Raw genomic sequence first — 22,493 nt, 5'->3', positions numbered from 1 at the left:
CCCCATTATTTTGCTCATTTTCAAGACTTCCAAATAATAGACATGATCATAAAATTCCGAAAATTTACAGACGCTTATGTAAGCTTAAACCTGATTTTACAAAAAAAAAATGCTTTTGCAAATGCTTGTTTTGGATATTTTTATGCTGTTAAACTGTTAAACCTTTGCCTCCGTTTAAATGATGTACGACCTCCAGAGAATACCTTATATTTTTTTGTTAATGTACGTCTTAATTACTTAACAATAGTTTTTTCAAAATATGCAAGATTATCAAAATCGCCATTTATAGAAAAAATTCTTAAAATCAAATTCCCCAGCCACTGTGAAAAAAACAAGATCTGTCTGAGTAAATTTATTCAGTACCTATAGTCGTTATTTCGGTATTTTTGAAGCCAAAAATAGTCATTAATTCAAATCTGTTGATTTATAATTCTGACAAACTTAATATTTAGGATCTGGGAGTATAAATCGAAGATATATACATACACACCTGTTTGTCATTAACCAAGAAATTTCAGATAAAACTGTAAATATCACTCATTTGACATTATGACGATCCATCAATTATTATGTTCAAGAATTTTATTTATCTACCTTACAGGTAAAATAAAATCACTTTTGAAGAACGCCGCGTAAATCGAAACCTTGTATACTGAAACAAACATTTTATAACATAAAATATACAGGGTGAATCTTAAAAAAATGTATTTATTTTTCTTATATTTTTAAGGGGTGTAATATTTCGACGACAGGAGGAACCACGTCTATAAGATTTTTCTGAATAACAAAAAAGATTTATTTTTTTTGTAATTTTAAATTTTCAATTGAAGAATGTAAACATTATTTTTATAATATGACAATATAAGTATTAGCTTTAAAAAAAATAGAAGAAAGTATTAGCGAAAAAGAAAGAGAAAAAAACAGTGGTTTAACTTCAAAATTTAAGAAAAAAAAAATAAGTTTTTTTTAATTTTCACAAACGGCAAAGAGAAAATATATTTTAATCGACATCTACCTGAACTAAAAATGTGTGCACTCACTCTGTATAGTAGTAAACGTATTATGAAGGATGTATGTGAACATTATACAAGTACGAATACAATATGTATAGTTCATATCAAACAGTGACGTAGCGACAAAACATGCCCCCCCCCCGCGAAACTTGAATTAGCCCCTCCCCACCGGCCTCCTCTCCTATTCCCTATTTTGAGAATAATTCTATATTTATAATATTTTATTTTATTTTATATGAATATGAAGCTTGTATGACCAATTCAGGAAACAAAAAAATTGGGGAATATATCTCAACTTCATACCTAATATAAAATTCAACTTTAATGCATATAAAAACAAAAAATATATATATATATATATTACGCTCAATAGTCGAGTTCGGGCAATGCCCGAGAAAAATACGCAAATCTAGTTTTGAGCAAGGAATATTTCCCAAACCCGAAAAATTAATTTTATTCGATTTTTTTTGCTTATGGTGTGATTTGACAGCGTTGGTTTCACTTTTTTTGGTTGGATTGGTTTAGTTATTTGGCGAGTTGGTTAGCGTGGTTATTTGGACGGTGTTAATTCATTGGTTAGTTGGTTTTTCGGGCTTGGGAAATATTCCTTGCTCAAAACTAGATTTGCGTTTTTTTTATCGACTATTGAGCATAATATACCATACACGATGTGCGAAGAACGTTACAATACAAAAAATATTATTTTCGAACTAGGAACAAGACCAAAAATATTCTTTGAAACTAGAAGGAACAAAAACCTAGTACGCCTAAGTACCGAACAATAATAAGGAACAAAAAGAAAATAAAAAATACTCTTCAAAACTAAAGCTATATGTATAAACTAAAAAACCTTTGGTTGCTAATCTAGCAAAAAAGAAACAAGATAAAAAAATATCCTTTAAGACTAAAAAAAATTAAAAACTAACAAATTCTTCAGTTAGCTAAGGTAGCCATACTATCATACTAGGAACTGATAAACAACAGTGACTTATAAACTAAAATATTTAAAATTAAGTGACAAAAACTTGAATTTCTTAAGCCGTTATTTTCAGGCGGTAAATTGCTTTTTTCTAGCTTTTGCCTCCGCAATTTTTTTTATTATCTGGGTATTATCTTTGGTATTATCCATTTTGGCCGCCTCTTGTGCCTCTATGGAGTATAGCCAAGTTAGTTAACCTTGGCCGAGAAGAACTATTTCGTAAATAATTTTTCATGATTTTCAATTTGGAAAAAAAAATTGTCATAGCAATAGGCTTTCCCGGACCTCAGAGGTTTCGGGCCCCCTTTGGGCCTGAACCCCCCCCCCCTCCCCCGCAGCTGCGGGGGTTTGCGGTAGTAGCGCTACGCCACTGATATCAAATAAACTTTTAGTCACGTGATTAGACTTGACCGGCACAGCGCAGCGTGGCTCACTTTTACATATTTTCTTTTAATCAAAATATTTTAGGAAACAAAAATAAATTAATTATAAATATGAAAAGAGTTATTATTTACATCAACAAAACTCACCTCCTTAACAGCACTTAAGGGATTACTACCGATTTCCCGTTCAAAATATTCTAATAAAGTTGCGATGAGTTTCTTACGGCTATTAAGCTATCTTGTACATTTCGCACTAAAAGAGGTTCTAAAAAGAACAATGTTCGACTGCAAGGCCTGCTGTAGTAAACATTTTCAAGCTTAAAGTAACAAAACACTATTTTATTTAAACCAAAAACTCGTAATATATACAAAACTAAAGTGTCAAAACGAATGACAATGTTCGGAAATAAATAAATGAATCCCCAGCGGAAAATTTAAATTCCAGTTAGTCAGCCCGGTGCCGAATATGTACAGGGTGGTCAAAATTGGTCTGTTTTAACAGAGAAAACCTATTTCCTGACTAGATAGAACAAAACCGACATAGATGTTCAGGGCTCGATTTCTGAGAAACGTTTCAATGGCGTAAACCGCCTGTTGATATTTTCACTGCCAACTGAGATACGGGGTCTTCTTGATTTTGTAGCGTTTTATTTTTCTTTTTATAAAATTCCAAATTTTAATATTGCTGGCGCCATCTATTCGCTAGATGTTAAACTTCATTCAGTACAGGTAGCGGTTCCTTTCCATAAAAACAAATGTCATTCAGTATAGACGATAGAGGTCACTTAATTGCCTTTGGTCATATGACCTGTCAATTCGAAGACTTCCGTTTTGCGAAAAGGAGGACAGAGGCTTTTTCCGAGAGATTGAGATCAGAAAAAGACGCGTGGTTCAGCGTCCGACGAATCTCAGAGAAAAAGGGCTTTCTGAAACACTTTTCCTAACAGTAAAGGCACGGGTATCCAAAGGTGGAGATTTGAAATCCTGTAGAATATACTGTTCAGAGCCTAGTTCGTGTTTTTTGGCCTTTTCCTGGAATAAGATCACAGTAAGTGTATCTACCATTTTGTATCGCCATGTCTAACTAAATTTTATTTCAGTTATTCCCGTTTTTTATTTATTTTGATAATGTTTGATTGTGCATTACTGGTTTGGATCAGCATATAGTTTGGCTATATTTTGGAATGTGTACAGCTGATTTTCAGACCAGTAACTGGCGTATAAGAAATTGACGTATAAAGTAATTGGCATATGAGTAACCACTTTGAGACAGTATTTATGACTCTACATTTATTCTACTGATATCGAAGACTCCTGCTACTATCGAAGAGTCTACATCCACTTCCTTTAGTCTGAGACTGCCTGCCTACCTGTTCACCACGTCACAAAATAAAAAAAATACAGATAAGTTCTAAGTTCAACACACAAAGGTATTCCCTAAATTTTTTACTTTGAGACAATATTTTGAATATCTCTGTAAATTGTTGTCATTTATTCCATATATTATAGTCAAAATTTACCTTTTAGTTAACATTATAAGTCATGCTTTGTCCTTAACGGTACGTTTTACTTCAGTATGATCTTTTATGTGAGAATCGCTAACACGGATTCATTTTTGAGAGGTTATTGTACACGACTTGTTTCAAACATCATCGTATTGGTACTTACATAAATTTCACCTGTTTATATATTACGTAGTATAGTATACTGGAGAGAACTTTAACTAAATTTGAGTTTACTTAAAGTAACTAACGATTTCATTGGGATAATTGAAACTGGGTTTAAACTGATTGATAATTGTGTTTGTTTTTAAATAAATGTTCAACGTAGGATAGTTATATCTGATTTTTATTCTTGATGAACATAATAGACCCTTATTGCTGTTGATTATTTTATTTTAGCTATTTCATGATCAAATTTTCTTACTGGTTTCTTACTTTACCTTTTCATACCCAAAGTAAGTGGCGCCCTTTTTACTGTCTTTGACCATTACTATTTGAATACTTAACATCAATTTTAGAATCTTTGCAGCCTATACATTATTACTTTTATTTTATTATTTAACAACATTATTAAGTCACCACAGGTCACAAGCCTTACCTACGAACCCAGCTCTCCTCTAACCCTGAGCAACGGATACCTTTTTCTTTCTGTTTGAGTGATGACAGAAAAAGTCGTCACACAAATAGAAGAATAAAGAATATGACGCCCTGTCACGTGGGGCTTTACTTGGTTTAATTGGCTCGACTTAGTTTAATTGGCTCAATTTAATTTAATTTGCTTCACTTATTTGGTAGACTTTGTAAAATAATTTTTGTTAGGCTCAGATAAATTTTCTATAAGGCAAAGACTATAGTTTTGAAATTTTATTTTCATTATTTCTGTAATTAAATTCTAATAATTTCAGTTCAACAGCAATTTTTTTGTTTTATAAATTCTTGAGGGTGTTTGTTTATCTATTTAAAACCCAGATAAATAACTTAATACGTATTTCTGACTACATTTTTTATTGACGTTTCGATTTTGATTTAAATATACAGGTATGGTTATATTTTGAATATACAGAGTGGACATAATTTCAGTATACAGGGTAGCACTGTTAGTATTTCATAAAATTTTGGAATTTGTTTCGAATACTTGAATCTTTTTTGGTTTTGACATTGAACATATTTTCTTTCTGATAGTTTGCGCCGAATCATAACAGCTTTTTGTTAAAATTAGTAAGTTTTTCTGAATCATTTAGTCTTTAGTATTTCATATAGCTGAATTACAATGGAGAAAGAATCTTTTAAAGTTAATCATTTACGACAAGTAGAATTAGATTACGAACTTCTTATTAGGGGTATTAAAACATCTAAAAATGTTGACAGTAAACGTAAAATTTTGTCAGGTCTTTTAAGTAGAGAAGTAAATAACCCTTTTTGTTTAGTTAATATGGAAGATTATCCTGTTTCTTTTGATCAAGAAATTTCAGAAATTAAAGCAACTTTAGATTCAATTTCCTTGTCAATTTCTGAATTTGAGGGTGGAGTAAATGATTCAATGTTCAAAGTTATAAGATCTCGTCTTGCGCATTTGGCTGGTAGAATCAAGAGAATAATTTTAGATGAAAATCGTGCTGATGCAGAAACTATTCAAACTGATGTTTATACTAGTTGTTATCAACTTGAAGCTGACCTGCTTGTCAAAACTTCAGACATTAATGAAACTTTAAACGTTAGTTCTGTTCCTTCAGGACCAGTTATTAATGTACCGCCTCCTATTGTTACTTATGTTGCTAAACCTTGTCCAGTGTCAGACTGGCCTATTAAATTTAATGGTAATCCTCAAGATTTATTTTCATTTTTAGAAACTGTTACTGAGCTTTCTGAATCACGTAAAGTTAGTGAACAAGATTTATTTTCTTCTGCAGTAGAACTTTTTACTGGTAATGCTTTTATTTGGTATAGAAGTATTAAACAACATGTCGCAGATTGGAAATCTCTTGTAGAAAGATTAAAGAAAGACTTTTTACCACCAGATAATGATGATAATATTTGGTCACAAATTAAATCTTATAAACAGCGAAAAAATGAAAGTATTTTAATTTTTATAGCAACTTTAGAGAATCTTTTTAGTAGATTAAGTAAATGCCCTAGTGAGGTTACTAAAATAAAAATCATTAGACAAAATTTACTTCCTGAATACATTACTCAGTTAGCTTTAGTTGATGTTTTATCTGTGTCTGAACTGTCTAATTTGTGTAGAAAATTAGAAAATGCTAAACATCAGAATGAAAAACATTCTAGAAATTTAAATGTTTCTGAATTAAATACCACTCCTGATTCTAGCTCGTTTGATTCTCGTCGCGTACAGTTTAGTAAAAAATCTAAGAATGTAAATGCTCAGAACAAAAATAAAAATACTACTGCTAGGTCTCCTTGTTCTGCTGTAGCGTCGTCGTCTTCTGACCCTGATATGGTAAATACTTCGAGTATGCCCCGATCTGTAGAAAATTCAGGTAAGGAAACAGCTTCGCGTTTAGTTTGTTGGAATTGTTCTGGTCCGAATCATACGTTTCATGATTGTCGACAGAAACGTAGGGTTTTTTGTTTTAAATGTGGTAATTTAGGGGTTAAATCACCGGCGTGTCCAAAATGTTCAAAAAACTAATCGGACGAACTCGTGTTTCTGGTCATGTAGTTCAAAAAAAATTCAAACCCAGAAATTTATTTTCAGAATCTGATTGGAAAAAGTGGTTATTATGTGTTAAAAATTTTTATAGATCCACCACTACCAATCATAAAGTTTCTCCTCTTTTTTGTCCTAAGGTATCTGATAACAGACCTTATATTTTAGTAGAAATTCTTGGCGTTGAAATTTGTGGTCTTTTAGATTTTGGAAGTACATCTACAGTTATTGGAGCTGCTGGTATTCCTGTTATTGAGAATCTAAATTTGAATATTAGGGAACCAACTCATTTGTCAATTAGTACTGCAGACAATACTGAAAAGAAAATAGTTGGTGTAGTCGATCTACCTTTAGTCGTTGATGGTTCATGTCAAGTTATCAGTGCTATTGTAGTACCTTCATTGCCTCATAGTTTTATTTTTGGTTGTGATTTTATCTTGCGGTTTGATCTTATGGAAGATCTTAAGAAGAATTGGTGGGAAGTCAACTCTAGATCTCAGCCAAAGTTTTCTTCATTTCCCTATAACACTCATGCAGTAAATATGTTGTGTACCCTTGATGATTTAACACCAAATCAGAGAAAACCAGCTGAACTTCTTATTAACTCTTTTGACAGTATTAACAGTGATCATGGTCTTGGTCGTACCGATAAAATTACTATGTCAATTGACACTGGTGATGCCAAACCATTTCGTCAAAAACCTTTTTTAATGTCACCTTATATGTCAAAAATCTTAAATGAGGAATTAAATGATATGCTTAAACTTGGTGTTGTGGAACCTTCTAATAGTCCGTGGTGTTCCCCAGTGCTTTTAGTTAAAAAACCAACTGGTGAATTTCGTTTTTGTTTCGATGGTCGATCTTTAAATCAGGTTACAAAGTATGACTCCTACCCTATGCCAAATATAGATAGAATTTTAAACTCTCTTCGTGGAGCTACGTATATTTCGAGTATAGATTTGCGTAAAAGTTTCTGGCAAATTCCATTATCAGAGGATTCAAAACCAAAAACTGCTTTCAGTATAGTTGGTAGAGGTCAATTTCAATTCACTACGGTGCCATTTGGTTTGTGCAATGCCGCTCAGACACAACAAAGACTTGTTGATGCTATTTTTGGACCACGTTATGAACCACACATTTTTTGCTATTTGGATGATATAATCATATGTTCACCCAGTTTTGAGGAACATACCAAATTGCTTTCTGAAGTTAGAGACAAGTTAAAAGATGCTAACTTAACTATAAATATAAAGAAGTGTGAGTTTTTCAAGAAATCTTTAAAATTTCTTGGATATATTGTTGGCTCTAATTCATTAAGAACTGATCCAGAAAAAATTTCAGCAATGTTAAACTTTCCTCGCCCTACCACGACGACTGAAATTAAACGATTTATAGGTTTGTGTAGTTGGTACCGTCGTTTTATAAGAAATTTTTCGACATTAGTTTCACCCATTAATGATTTGTTAAAAGGTAAAAAGAAAGGTCAAGGAATTCAGTGGAGTCCTGCCGCTGAAGATTCTTTTTTGAAAATTAAACAACTTCTGGTTTCTGCTCCAATTTTGTCCCAGCCGGATTTTTCTAAACCCTTTATTATAGAAACAGATGCATCTAACACCGGTCTTGGTGGAGTTCTTCTACAAAAAATTAATGACGAAGACCGTGTAATTTCTTATGCTAGCAGATCTCTTACTAGATCCGAGCGGAATTATAGTGTAACTGAGCGAGAATGCTTAGCTGTTATTTTTAGTTTGGAAAAATTTCGTCCTTGGATTGATGGCGTACGTTTTACCGTTTGTACAGATCATTACTCTCTTTTGTGGCTTAATAAATTACAGAATCCTACTGGTCGTCTTGCTAGATGGGCTGTCAGACTTAGACAGTTTACTTTTGATTTAGTTCATCGTAAAGGTTCACATAACGTAGTTCCTGATTTTCTTAGTAGAATACCTGGCGATGATTCTCCTTCAGATATTTCAGATAATGATTCCTTTGTATGTCCACAAATTTCTATTTTGAATATAGATTTAGATCATACTGATGCATGGTATGAGACAATGAAGCGAAAGATTTTAGCTTCGCCTAGTTCATTTCCACAGTGGAAAGTTGAAGATGGTTTTCTTTTTAAGTTTATTCCGGTACAGCTACCATTTTCATCAAATCTTCAAGAATGGAAGAAGGTTGTTCCACGTCCTCAACGTCGTAATATTATCGAATCATGTCATAATCCGCCAACTTGTTCGCATTTGGGTTTCTATAAGACTTTATCAAGACTTCAAGAACAATTTTACTGGCCCAAGATGAGAGCCGATGTTCTTAAATTTGTTAGGAGTTGTCGTGTTTGTGGAGCTCAGAAATCTTCAAATACTATGCCGTTAGGTAGGATGGGAAGAGAAAAACAAGTTAATATGCCTTTTCAGACAATCGCTTTAGATCTTATGGGTCCTTTTCCTAGATCAAAAAAGGGTCATAAGTGGCTTTTAGTTGTTGGCGATTGGTTTTCGAAGTATGTTCTTCTGTGTCCGTTACGTTCATCAAAATCTCCGTATGTTGTGAAGTATCTTGAGAGTGAAGTTTTCCTTACTTATGGAGTACCTCAATATATAATTTGTGATAATGGTCCTCAGTTTGTTGCTAAAGAGTTCAGAGATTTAGCAAAGAAATATCAAGTTCAGAAGATCTGGTATAATGCTGTGTATTCTCCTCAATGTAACTTTGTTGAGCGAATGAATAAAACAATAGGAACAGCTATTAGAACTTATGTTAAACAACATACAGATTGGGATGTTCAACTCTCTAATATTCAGTTTGCTTTAAACACTTCTAAACATGAGGTCACAGGTTTTTCTCCTTCGTTTTTAGTTTTCGGTAGGCATATTCCCATCTCTGGTAATTATTATGGTCAAGTTAAGTTCTCTGAAGATTTTGAAATTATGCCTGGCGATCGCAACTCTTACGCTTCAGAACTCAAAAATCTTTATAGTGTCTTTAGCGAAGTCCGTAAGAAACTTCATGCTGCTTACGAAAGAAACTCAAAGTCTTATAATTTGCGTAGACGTGATCTATCTTTTCAGGTTGGTGATTTGGTTTGGAGACGTAATAAGGTCTTATCAAATGCTGGTGTTAACTTTTCAGCCAAGTTAGCCCCTCGTTTTGTTTTATCTTCAGTACGAAAGAAAATTTCGAATTTAGTTTATGTTTTAGTAGACGAGGATGGTAATAACGCAGGCCGCTGGCATATAAAAGATCTTAAACCATACCAAGGTCACATGATTGACGACGATGATACAGGAAATGTCTCTACTACGTCACAGTAATTTAAATAATCTATTATGTCCGATTCCTTTTTAGGGTTTAGTCTAAAGGATACATAGATTATATTTTAGTTTTTTTAGTTTATATTAAAAAGTTATACAACAATTCGCTTATCGTTTTTACGGATTTGTCGCGAATCAGCATAACTATTGTGTTATTTAGTTTTTTTGCGTATATTTTCAGTATAATATAGTATTTCTATTTAGAAATGCGAGCATATAGCAGTATTTTTCTTTTTCCGAGTATTCTACAGATTACCTAATTTTGAGTAAATATTTTGTGGGATGGTAATTCTGTTAATCACTCATATGGTTTTGTGCCATTTGCTCCATTCTATGACATTCAGTTCACAAGAATCTGAAATTTAAGCAATTCTTGTATTTTGAGAACACGACTTCGTGACAAAACGAAAAGTTGTTATGATTCTGATTGCAACCTAATGGTGAGACATAGCTGACCTCATAACTTCGTAAGTTTACTGTGTATTGGGTATGATTGTGATTTTCTTTCCATATTTGCAATAGCGTTTCATAGGCTGGAATCCTATGTTACGGATATTTTGGGTCATTCGTGACAATCTTTTCTCTCTTCCTTTATATGTTTATCTATTGTGATTTCTATTGTTATTTTCCTTTCTTTTTCTCATACAGGTGAGTTACCTTGAATGGTTAACCGGTGAGCACACAGGTTGTGGCGAAGGTAGTTTGTTTTGGTCACGCCAAACTTACCTCTTATAGTGATCCGTAGCATGGCTTTTGTTGAGGTTCTTTTGTTGTTTGTTTTGTTCTCCGCTTCCTTGGGTGTGAGGGGTCGCATGACTGATTACACGCGATTTGTGAATCTTTCGTTGCCTCACACTAGGTGGGTTGAGTACGGACAATCAGCTTGAGGATTTCTTCAGGAACATCTGCGCTTCCATGGGATTCTTTCTTTCTTTCTTTTCCTATCCCATACTTTTAGGTTTAGATTTAGTTTTAGTTTTCATATATAGTTTATATGAATGTTTTTATTTGGATTATATGGTGATTTGACTTTCCCGATTGTGTAATCTCACTGATTTGACATACCGATTGCGACTTACCAATAGTGACTCCTTTATGGACGTGTGATACACGAAGTTATCATCCACCAAATTTTCATTTGAAAAATCCAAAACCCTGTACAAACTTAGTTTAGTTTTCCTATGTGGTGTTTGGGCGAAAGTCCTCTTTGAGGGCCTTTCTTTTTTTTGGAGGGGGGCAGTGTAGCGTTTTATTTTTCTTTTTATAAAATTCCAAATTTTAATATTGCTGGCGCCATCTATTCGCTAGATGTTAAACTTCATTCAGTACAGGTAGCGGTTCCTTTCCATAAAAACAAATTTCATTCAGTATAGACGATAGAGTTCACTTAATTGCCTTTGGTCATATGACCTGTCAATTCGAAGACTTCCGTTTTGCGAAAAGGAGGACAGAGGTTTTTTCCGAGAGATTGAGATCAGAAAAAGACGCGTGGTTCAGCGTCCGACGAATCTCAGAGAAAAAGGGCTTTCTGAAACACTTTTCCTAACAGTAAAGGCACGGGTATCCAAAGGTGGAGATTTGAAATCCTGTAGAATATACTGTTCAGAGCCTAGTTCGTGTTTTTTTTTGGCCTTTTCCTGGAATAAGATCACAGTAAGTGTATCTACCATTTTGTATCGCCATGTCTAACTAAATTTTATTTCAGTTATTCCCGTTTTTTATTTATTTTGATAATGTTTGATTGTGCATTACTGGTTTGGATCAGCATATAGTTTGGCTATATTTTGGAATGTGTACAGCTGATTTTCAGACCAGTAACTGGCGTATAAGAAATTGACGTATAAGTAATTGGCATATGAGTAACCACTTTTGAGACAGTATTTATGACTCTACATTTATTCTACTGATATCGAAGACTCCTGCTACTATCGAAGAGTCTACATCCACTTCCTTTAGTCTGGAGACTGCCTGCCTACCTGTTCACCACGTCACAAAATAAAAAAAAATACAGATAAGTTCTAAGTTCAACACACAAGGTATTCCCTAAATTTTTTTACTTTGAGACAATATTTTGAATATCTCTGTAAATTGTTGTCATTTATTCCATATATTATAGTCAAAATTTACCTTTTAGTTAACATTATAAGTCATGCTTTGTCCTTAACGGTACGTTTTACTTCAGTATGATCTTTTATGTGAGAATCGCTAACACGGATTCATTTTTGAAGGTTATTGTACACGACTTGTTTCGAAACATCATCGTATTGGTACTTACATAAATTTCACCTGTTTATATATTACGTAGTATAGTATACTGGAGAGAACTTTAACTAAATTTGAGTTTACTTAAAGTAACTAACGATTTCATTGGGATAATTGAAACTGGGTTTAAACTGATTGATAATTGTGTTTGTTTTTAAATAAATGTTCAACGTAGGATAGTTATATCTGATTTTATTCTTGATGAACATAATAGACCCTTATTGCTGTTGATTATTTTATTTTTAGCTATTTCATGATCAAATTTTCTTACTGGTTTCTTACTTTACCTTTTCATACCCAAAGTAAGTGGCGCCCTTTTTACTGTCTTTGACCATTACTATTTGAATACTTAACATCAATTTTAGAATCTTTGCAGCCTATACATTATTACTTTTATTTTATTATTTAACAACATTATTAAGTCACCACAGGTCACAAGTCTTACCTACGAACCCAGCTCTCCTCTAACCCTGAGCAACGGATACCTTTTTCTTTCTGTTTGAGTGATGACAGAAAAAGTCGTCACAATTTTTTTACCATTTTGAAAATTGCGCATAACTTTTTTATTTCGCGGAATAATAAAATTCTGTAAAAACTTCCTTAAGGCACTTTTTTAAGCACAATCCAGTGGCGTAGTCAGTTTTTTTCTGTGTTTGCTCTTTTTGTCAGAAATAATAAAAAACATAATTTTTAAATAGAAATCATAGTTGGTTATGAACTTAAAAAAATGCTGGCGTTTAACCCTTTTCAACGATATAAAGTTATGTGTATCTATTTCTAAGAATGAGAAAAATATTAGGGTTTTTTATCTTTATATCGAAGCTCTTTATATCGAAGCTTGATTTTGTGTTGACCTATTTGCCTAATTATTATTTATCACAATTTAATATTCTATATTATTATTTATCATAATATATGCATAATTAAAAACCTTGTTAAAAACTTTTGAAAAGGTAAATTAACACATTCTATATTAGTATTAGTAATTGCAATTGAAATGGATACAAGAAACAAAGAACAAAACTAAAAAACGTATTTTTTGAGTGACGAATCAAACTCCTTGTTGAATACACAATAAACATCTTTTGCGCACAGAATTACAGAGATTTATTAGGCGAACATGTAATATGTCCAAAAGCTTGCCTAGTAGCCTTCTGCAATTCTTCTCTCGTCCCAATGGTTCTTCCCTTCTACATATATAAGGTCTTTTAATTTCTCCCATAAAAAAAGTCGAAAGGAGTTAAATCACAGGACCTAGCAGGCTAAGATATAGGGTCCCTTGTTCCAATCTAATTCTCTTTAAATTCTCCATTTAATAGTTCACTTGTAACACTGGCGTTTTAATTATAATTGGTAATACTAATATAGAATGTTGATTTACCTTTTCAAAAGTCTTTAATTATGCAGATAAATAATAATATAAAATATTAAATTGTGATAAAAAATAATTAGGCAACTATGTCAACACAAAATCAAGACCCGCTTCGATACAAAGATAAAAAACCTAATATTTGTCACATTCTTAGAAACAAATACACATAACTTTATATCGTTGGAAAGGGTTAAACGCCATCCTTTTTTTAAGTTCATAGCGAAGTATGATTTCGATTTAAAAATTATATTTTTTATCATTTCAGACAAAAAGAGCAAACTGACTACGCCATTGGATTGTGCTTAAAAAAGTGCCTTGAACGTTTTTACAGAATTTAATTATTCCGCGAAATAAAAAAGTTATGGGCAATTTTCAAAATAGTAAAAAAATCAAAAAGACCCCGTATCTCAGTTGGCAGTGAAAATATCAATAGGCGATTTACGCCATTAAACGTGTCTCAAAAATCGATCCTATGACATCTCTGTCGGTTTTGCTCTATCTAGTCAGGAAATAGGTTTTCTCTGTTAAAACAGACCAATTTCGACCACCCTGTACATGGTTGGCAAAAATGAACTTAAAAATCGCGCCCTCGATTACATAACTAAAAGTTTAATTGTTATTGAACATATGTATGTATGTGAACATTATATACAGTAAGTACATTTACAGTACATTATATACGTGTGACGATAAATAAATGTAATCGCATAAACAAATATATCATATCAATGCCACAAAGGCCAATTGGTTAATTCTCAAACTTCTTTCTTCAATTTTCAAAGATCACGTACTATGGTAAGTATATTTAAGTATGCAGAGTTTTCAGTGTCACTATTGTAGTGCCCGAACTGCATCTTCATTTTCCTTCTTCAGTTTCGTTCTTAAGCTCCAATTCGTTGAGTTCACATTTCAGTGAATCCAACAATATGTGATTCAAGTAGAAAGATTATCTCAGAAGTCGTAAAAATAAAAGTAGTAGAAAAATTGTCAGACTTCGACATATTTTCCTCTCGAAACATATTTTACTCTAAATTAATTTAAGTAGTTTAGTTTTTAATAGTGCAGCTATTGAAACTATAAAACACTCAGGTACGAGGTTTGTGTGTAAAATGCTTTAATTGACCACAAAATTACATTCGAAACAAAATCGCAAATCGCTAATCCTAAATATTAAAACTCGCAGATAGAAGGTTATCACCTCACGGTCCTAGTTTACAAAATCAGAATCGCAGCAAAATCTCAAATTGCAACTATAGTAATACTGGTTGCCTAAATTGAAACTCGCAAATAGAAGAAATCGCAAATCGCAGTGAAATCGCAAATCGCAGCTATAGTAATATTGGTCGCAGTTTCCTAAATATCTATTGCGATTTTACAATCGCTGCGATTGAATCACAATTGGCAATTTTTTACTCATCTCTACTCGTTATTTAAACACGTGTACTTGTATATACCAGTTGTTTACGATATTCTCCGATGATGGAAGCACAGACGGAGAATGCACCAAGCCTATAAGCAACACCACGTTTAAATATGTACCGTGTAAAACAATGTAACGACTCCTGTAATTTGAAATTTGACTAAATACAGAGATAGATTTTTTTTACGCCAAAACACTTTGATTGTTTTTTAAAACTGCAATCATTCACTAAAAGTAGCAAGAGTAACCTTAATATTCACTAATATTAACTCTCTGTTAAGCCCAAGTTATCCAGACCTATAAAAACCAAGCTTTATAATATAAAAACGTTAAAATCAAATTTACGATCATTCAGCACAAATTTTACACAAAAAATTTGATTATTAATTGGCATTATTAACAATTAGTATGCAGAGACAATTGCTATAAAGACAAGATTAAACAAATTTGGTTATATTTAGAAACAAAACATTTAAATTTTAAGTTTTTAATTTCTTGAATTTTAAAAGACCTGTCATCAGTTTTTTTTTCCTATTTTTGTGGTTCGTATTTTTCTGGTTTTTGGATGTTTTGTATAGTAAACAAAGAAAAAATATGTAGATATCTATATTTAGTTAGATTTTGTTTCTGATATACAGGGTTATTCACGAAATTATTTTCATAAGGTACAGAGTGTCCTAAAAACATAAACACAATATACCCTGATACCCTGGGCAAATTTTATTAAGATTTACTTCACTTTATTCTTACCGATTTTGAAACATTTATAGTCTAAGATTAGCTTGCAGGATTATTACGCTCATCATATTTTTAATCAAAACCTAATTTTTACATATATTTATGAATAGTTAGTCAAGAAGGTGCCGCAACTATGTTTAATTAATAATAATAACTGATTTTGGAGACGACATTACGTTCATAAAATTTTTTGATCATTTATATGTCAAATTAAAGATTTTTTTTATTTTTGGCATGATGTTATATGGGTGCCTATCAAAAAGTTGCCGCAAATAGGGGTTGCCACACGGTTCAAAGAGTGTTCTCAAAAAAGTTCCTAATACTTTATACGGTCTCGGCAACAGTACGTCAGGCATTTGTAGTTCCTATAATAAAAAAGCAATTTTGTATAAGTGCCAACCTAAAGTATGTGTTAACATGTATTTCAGGAAAATATTTTAACATCCACTGGGTGGCTAAAAAAGGGTGAATGGATTCGGATGATTTCTTTAATGGAACACTGATAGGGACAGGGATGAGTATTTGGGCCGAAAACTAAATACTCCAAACCAATGAACACCTACTCCAGCATCTTTCAGGCGGGAATCTACGCTATCGAAGAATGCGTACAAATTATCTTAGATAGAAACTATTGAATTCCATATAGCATTACGAAAACATGCTAGAAAGGATAAATAGGAAGTTAGCACTCAGGGTTGCATTGGCTCCGATCATACCTCCGATCAGTCTACTGATCCTGGAAAGAAACCAAATATATAAAAATGGAACTTCCTTCCGGAAAAAGGCCAGAAACATTATACTAGAGCAAGGGCAGACACGAAGCATATAGCAGGCGAACAAAGGCTTTCATAGGTATGAAAATCATTGATATTAGGTTGTATATATCATATCAAAGATTGGATAAAATGCGACCAGGTAAACACGGACTATACTACACCACGCAAGCCATGACTGGCCATGGAGTATTTGGCAAGTTCCGCAAGGCTTTTTTTTCCGTGGCACAGGATCTGCAAGGCTGACTCTCCTACATGCTGGTATCGCGAGGTGTCAGACTCGGCTAACCATACACTATTTGAGTGTCACGTGGTACGAAGATTACTAGAGTAAACGTCGGAAACCTTCTAACATCATCGAACGAAAATTTCGAAGCGATTTGCGGCATGTTAAGGAACATTCTAAAGGCGAAGGACGAAAGAGACAAGATTTGGGTACAGACAAGACCAACATAGAAGAATGATAAGTCTCTAATCTCGATGAAATGCTTTCGGCGGTACCGAGATTGGCGAGCTTAGAGCACAGATGGGTTTTTAGTGGGTAGGCCCTCTCGCATGAGGGAGGTAGGCCCTCTCGCATGAGGGAGATCCACACACTCTGACCCTAAAGGTGTTTCCCATCTATAAAAAAAGGAACTATCGAAAACAGAAAATAGCCATCTTATCCCATAGTCAAGCAGCACTAGCGATCTAAAGCGATCAACTCCGTGACCATCAATTCGAAGTCATAGAAAACAAATGATAGAAAAGGAAATGAACAAGCAAACGATCTAGATAGAAAAGAAGCGAATACTCTACTAACCAGAATTGTTCTGCTTTCCAAGCGGAAACCGAATCCTCCAAGCGGAATGGGAATCCTCCAACGATCTAAGACTCACAAAAGTTCCTCAGAATTTACACCGAGAAAAATCAAAGATTGATTTAACCAAAAACAATCATCGAATTGTCACGAGGTTTCTAACAGGACACTGTCTCCTCAACGAACACCTCAGTAGATTGAAGCTGAGAACCAATGGCGAATGCATTCTGTGGGGAAAATGGGGAAACACGAGAACACCTTATCACTGAGTGCGCCGAGACGACAACCCTTCGTGCCATAAACGTTGGTATGTCGAGGATGGAGAACTGTCCTTTGTGGAGCCGTCTCAGATACTGGCTTTTGGCAAAGCATTGAGACTGCATGATGAGTTATAACCCGCTATAACTCAAGAAAGGGTAACATACATACACACAGTAGATCTGTAATATCGCAGTGAGTAACCCCCCTCCTAAACATTCTACATTCTATTGCGCTTTAATTAGTAATCTAGTAATTCTTTGGAATAAATTTTGGACACCCTGTATAGGCAGTATTAGTTTTATTGTTGAAGCACAATATTTAGTAAATAAAAAAAACTGTAAAGCATTATTTGGGTTTAAAAACTGAAATACGCCTAGAGAAACGCGACGCAATAAACATATCGTAACTATTTCAAAAAGAGTAACTATTAAACAATAATATCTAAATAGTAATAATTCATAAACCATAATCATATTTACATTAATTTTAATCATATAATCTCAAAATGTAATAAATAATATGCAGAATGTTACATGTAAAAAACAACTTTAATATTTTTTTTATTTATTTGGGACAATTTGTAACTTTAAAATAATGTAGTATCTAATAGTACTTTAATGACTTTAATATTTATAATTTCTAAAAATGTGATCACTTAGCTACAATACTCCGCGTCGAATAGCGCGAATAACCCTGTATACAATACTGTCAATTTTTTTGTGTTTAAATATATTTCTTTTAAATTAACCACTCTATAAAATCCATAGATTAAAATTTATTTATTTTAAAAAAATTACATGTATAATAACACAAAAATTAAAACAATAATCAACTTCTTAAGTAAATAAAATTAAACCTAAAACATAATTTAAGAACATTTAATTTATATTCACACAAAATATTCATCCATCATCAGTAATCGTGAAAATAAGAATTTCGAAAATAAATCATTGAAAAACAGTTCTAAAAATACTTCTTTTCTCACCTAGCCTTTTTAAACTTTTATTTTACTGTTGTAACTTATTCAAAGATTTACTTTCAAAAAAATCAACGAAAAAAGTCAAGAAAGAAAGCAAGCATACAAAAGAAAAAAATTATTTTGAATAGGTTTCATATTTTGGAATGGAATATTGAGGCCTTCTTTGTTGAAGAGAAATGTTGATCTCTTCTGGCGATCTGAATACTTGTGATAAAGTTGATTGTGGTCTAAAGGTTGTCGATTGGACTGGTTGATAACGTGGGACGTTTGTTACTCTTACCTGTGAATAAAAAGGAAAATAAAATAAAATATATGTTATTGCTACAAACAGTAGAAACTAATTTATATATTTTAGATATGTGCTATAATTTCGTTTTGACAAAACGGTGAAGGTATTAAATAAAAATTAGGGAGGCTCTTCTACAGTCTTCTGTTAAAGAGTAGCTTCTGTTTGTTCAATATATTGCTGATAGATGACGCCATAAGAGACAAATTTTTATGTTTGGCTTTTGGGGCTTTTGATAACTCATTCCTCCGGTAACATGACATAATTATACAGGGCGAGTCTTAAATGTGCAAATATAGGGCTGTTAGGTCTCGATAAAAGAAACCTATTTTTTCTTTGCCGTTTTTCAAATCCAAATAACCGAGTTATTTTACTTTAAAAATTTCACAAAAAAATGATTTTTTTCTAAAATTTTGAGAACTCTTGAATCTTTTCTGGATTTTCGTTCTTGTAATTTTAATCTACAATCTCTGTTGTATGTCCATATTATCAACAAATTGTGTTTATTAACTAAAAATATATCTCAATTTTGTTTTAAAAAAATTCAAATTTTAAAAAAAAATTGAGATCTTTTTAGTTAAAAAACATAATTTGTTGATAATATGGCAACAATTCCCCATTTTCCCCACAGAATCTGCATTCGCCGTTGTTTCTCAGCTTCAACCTACTGAGGTGTTCGTTGAGGAGACATTGTCCTATTAGAAATCCCCTGAAAATCCCAAGTTTGTACTTAAATCAAGGAAAATCTTTGATTTTTCCCTAAAATCTATAAATTGGGTTAATTATTAGGCTTTTGGGTTAAAAATGGCGCTCTAATAAGCATATTCTACATTACTTTTTATTTATACCCTAAAATATATCCCGGGCCCCCCCTAAAATAAATTCCTGTATCCCCTGTAGAAGACATCAATAAAAATAAATCCAAACGTTAATTAATTTAAAATTTATGAAGCTTATTGTCAAAGATCATTTGTGGTATGTAATAACATAACATTACATATTTTCGCCAACTAGATTTTATACACCTACATAGCTTGAAATGACAAGAAATATATTTTGTAAGTTGGCATCGGAAAAACACTTTTTTTTCTTAAAAATATGCGCGTTGGCGCTTTTTACAAGAGACAAAAATTGTAGTAAATACCAGAAGGACCATTTTACGAAAAAAATGAGTAGTTGATGGAGTTAGAAAATATCTCTACTAAATTTTATGTAGGGATGGGGTAGTTTTCACCCTTCCAGTCAAATGTTAAAGCGATTGGCAAAACACAGGCACCCAATTAATTAAATCGATATAACAGTTCTTAAAATATATTAAAACCATTTGATGGCCCTCTAACGGACAAACGAAGCACTTTTGTATATAAGTAAATTGTGTTTAATGAACTTATTTTGATTCAAAAACTACATAGTAGTTCTATGTCCACGGAATATTGGGACACCCTGTATATTATGATCTAGAGAACTAGAGATGATACTAATAAACTATTAATAAATCACCTTTCTTTATTTGTGTGTCTGTATGATTTAACCAAAGTTAATTACTTAAAAATTTTAACTTAGAAACCATCCCATACTTACAGAATGCTGATGGTGGACTGGTGCGTCATCTTCGTCATCATATCTGGGCCTGTAAGCATCTGGGAAGTACCTATCAGAGTACCTTAAGCTGACGTTGGGCTTCTGCTGGTATTCCTGCAGATTCACAGGCTTGTAGAGATAATCGTTGACAAAATGGTAGTCCGAAGATTTTTCGCATATGTTATCACCGCCAGGAGGCATGCAAATGAGCTGAATCTATAAAAAAAGTTAAAATAAATTAAATAGGTACTTATAATTTTTCCTGTCTTATTTTAATTAATACATCTATACCTACTATATGTTCAAAAATTACATTAATTTGACATAAAAAGATAGATAGTACTGTAAACCACCTATGTATATTCGATACCAATTAAACTTTTAGTTACGTAATCGAGGGCGCAATTTTAAATTCATTGTTGCCAACAATGGACATATTGGGCGCCGCGCTGACTAACTGGAATTTAAATTTCCCGCTGGGGATTCAGATGGTATTATAGCTCTGTTGACACATTTACTTATTTATTTTCTAAAATTGTCATTCGTTTGACACTTTAGTTTTGTATTACCAGTTTTTGGTATAAATGGTATAAACTCTTTTAGTGTGAAGTTACAAGATAGCTTAATAACCGTAAAAACTCATCGCAATTGAGTGAGTTTTGTTTATGTAAATAATAACTGTTTATACCGGGTGCGTCTCAAAAGTGGCTCACCCCTATAACTTTTTTATTTTTTCAGTTATACAAACGAGATTTGGTATGTTAGTATATGACATAAATTAGGATTGATTGACGTAATCAATTGTTGTTGGAACTGACTACAACTTCTGATTTTTAAATGGCACCCTCGGTATTTTTTTACTTTATTCGAAAAAAAATATCACTCTGAATAGAATGACGTATCAAATGTCAACTTTTGACATTTTCGCATATGGTTTATTTGAAATTATAACTTACGGTTCGTAACGAAAATTTGACTCGAAATACCAAGTGTGTGGTATCAAATTATTCGTAAAAAAATGCTTTTTCCAAATATGCTAATGAGCCACCCTCGTTCCATTTGAAAAAATTGAGATATGATTAAAAATACGATTTGAGCAATTTCTAACTGGCCATGATAAGTTACTAAAAACATTAGACGATCAAATCTATTTTTCCAAGGCTCCTTGATTAAGAATTAGTGTTTTTAACATAGCCATGGCACTCTAGATTGAATTTTAAAATACGATTTTTTATTAAGCGAGAATGTCAAAAGTTGACATATTACGTCATTCTATTCAGAATGACATTTTCTATCGAATAAAGTAAAAAATATCGAGGGTGCCATTTAAAAATTAAAAGTTGTAGTCATTTCCGGTGAAACAGGAAGTGACCAATTGAATACGTCAATCAATCCTAATTTATGTCATATACTAGCATACCAAATCTCGTTTTTTTATCTGAAAAAATAAAGAAGTTATAGGGGTGAGCCACTTTTAAGACGCACTCGGTATATTTATAATTAATTTATTTTTGCTAAAATATTTTGATTAAAAGAAAATATGTAAAAGTGGGCAACGCTGTGCTGGTCAAGCTTAAAGCCTGAGTCTCATCCATCCGAAATCCGATGACACTACGATCCGACGGTGCTCCTATTGGTTGAAATATTTTGACACCAACTTTTATCCGATATTTTTAACTAATCGTCCGACGTCATATAAAGTTAAATTTTGTTTAACTTTTGTACGATATCGTGTGTTTTTTAACCTCACTTTTTTGAAAACATTGGTTTTTAAAAACAAGTTTAGTGGAAAGTGGGCAATTTCGGGATATTTGGCGAGGAAGTTATTTTTAGAAGTGTTTCTCCAATAATACATGTAATTAACGTTGATACTGTTGATAGGAATGACAGGTCTAAATGTCAAAACTGTCAAATTTCGGAACGAACTTTCGGATGTATGTGACAGGCTTTTTTTATTTCACAGGATAACTTCAAATTTCGGATGTCGTACCATCGGATATCGGATGCATGAGACTCCGGCTTAATCACGCGACTAAAAGTTTATTTAATATGAATTATAGACCTTTTTTTCAATTTATACATTCATTGTTGAGTTATGTAGGTACAGTACGTCTATACGTTCTGTAGCTACGAGGCATCCGTAAGAGGGGAAACGATATTCTC

The 22,493-nt window shown here is 32.7% G+C and overlaps 1 protein-coding gene across 1 annotated transcript in view; it reads right to left on the bottom strand.

Annotated features, from left to right (window-relative positions):
- Positions 1-18,239: 18,239 nt before the first annotated feature.
- LOC115882949 overlaps positions 18,240-22,493 on the bottom strand; it is a 46,742-nt gene continuing 42,488 nt past the window's right edge. The window contains exons 5-6 of the mRNA XM_030901216.1: positions 20,331-20,546; positions 18,240-18,743 (exon numbers count right to left, since the gene is read on the bottom strand). Of these exons, the coding sequence (XP_030757076.1) occupies positions 18,579-18,743; positions 20,331-20,546 (381 nt within the window). The 3' untranslated portion in view covers positions 18,240-18,578. The remainder of the gene's footprint in view (positions 18,744-20,330; positions 20,547-22,493) is intronic.

Source organism: Sitophilus oryzae, unplaced genomic scaffold (genome assembly GCF_002938485.1).
Source record: "Sitophilus oryzae breed Bouriz unplaced genomic scaffold, Soryzae_2.0 scaffold_1801_pilon_pilon, whole genome shotgun sequence".
In the NCBI taxonomy this organism is placed as follows: Eukaryota; Metazoa; Arthropoda; class Insecta; order Coleoptera; family Curculionidae; genus Sitophilus; species Sitophilus oryzae.
The sequence above is the reverse complement of the archived record's forward strand: the minus strand, read 5'-3'. Positions and strand labels throughout refer to the sequence as shown.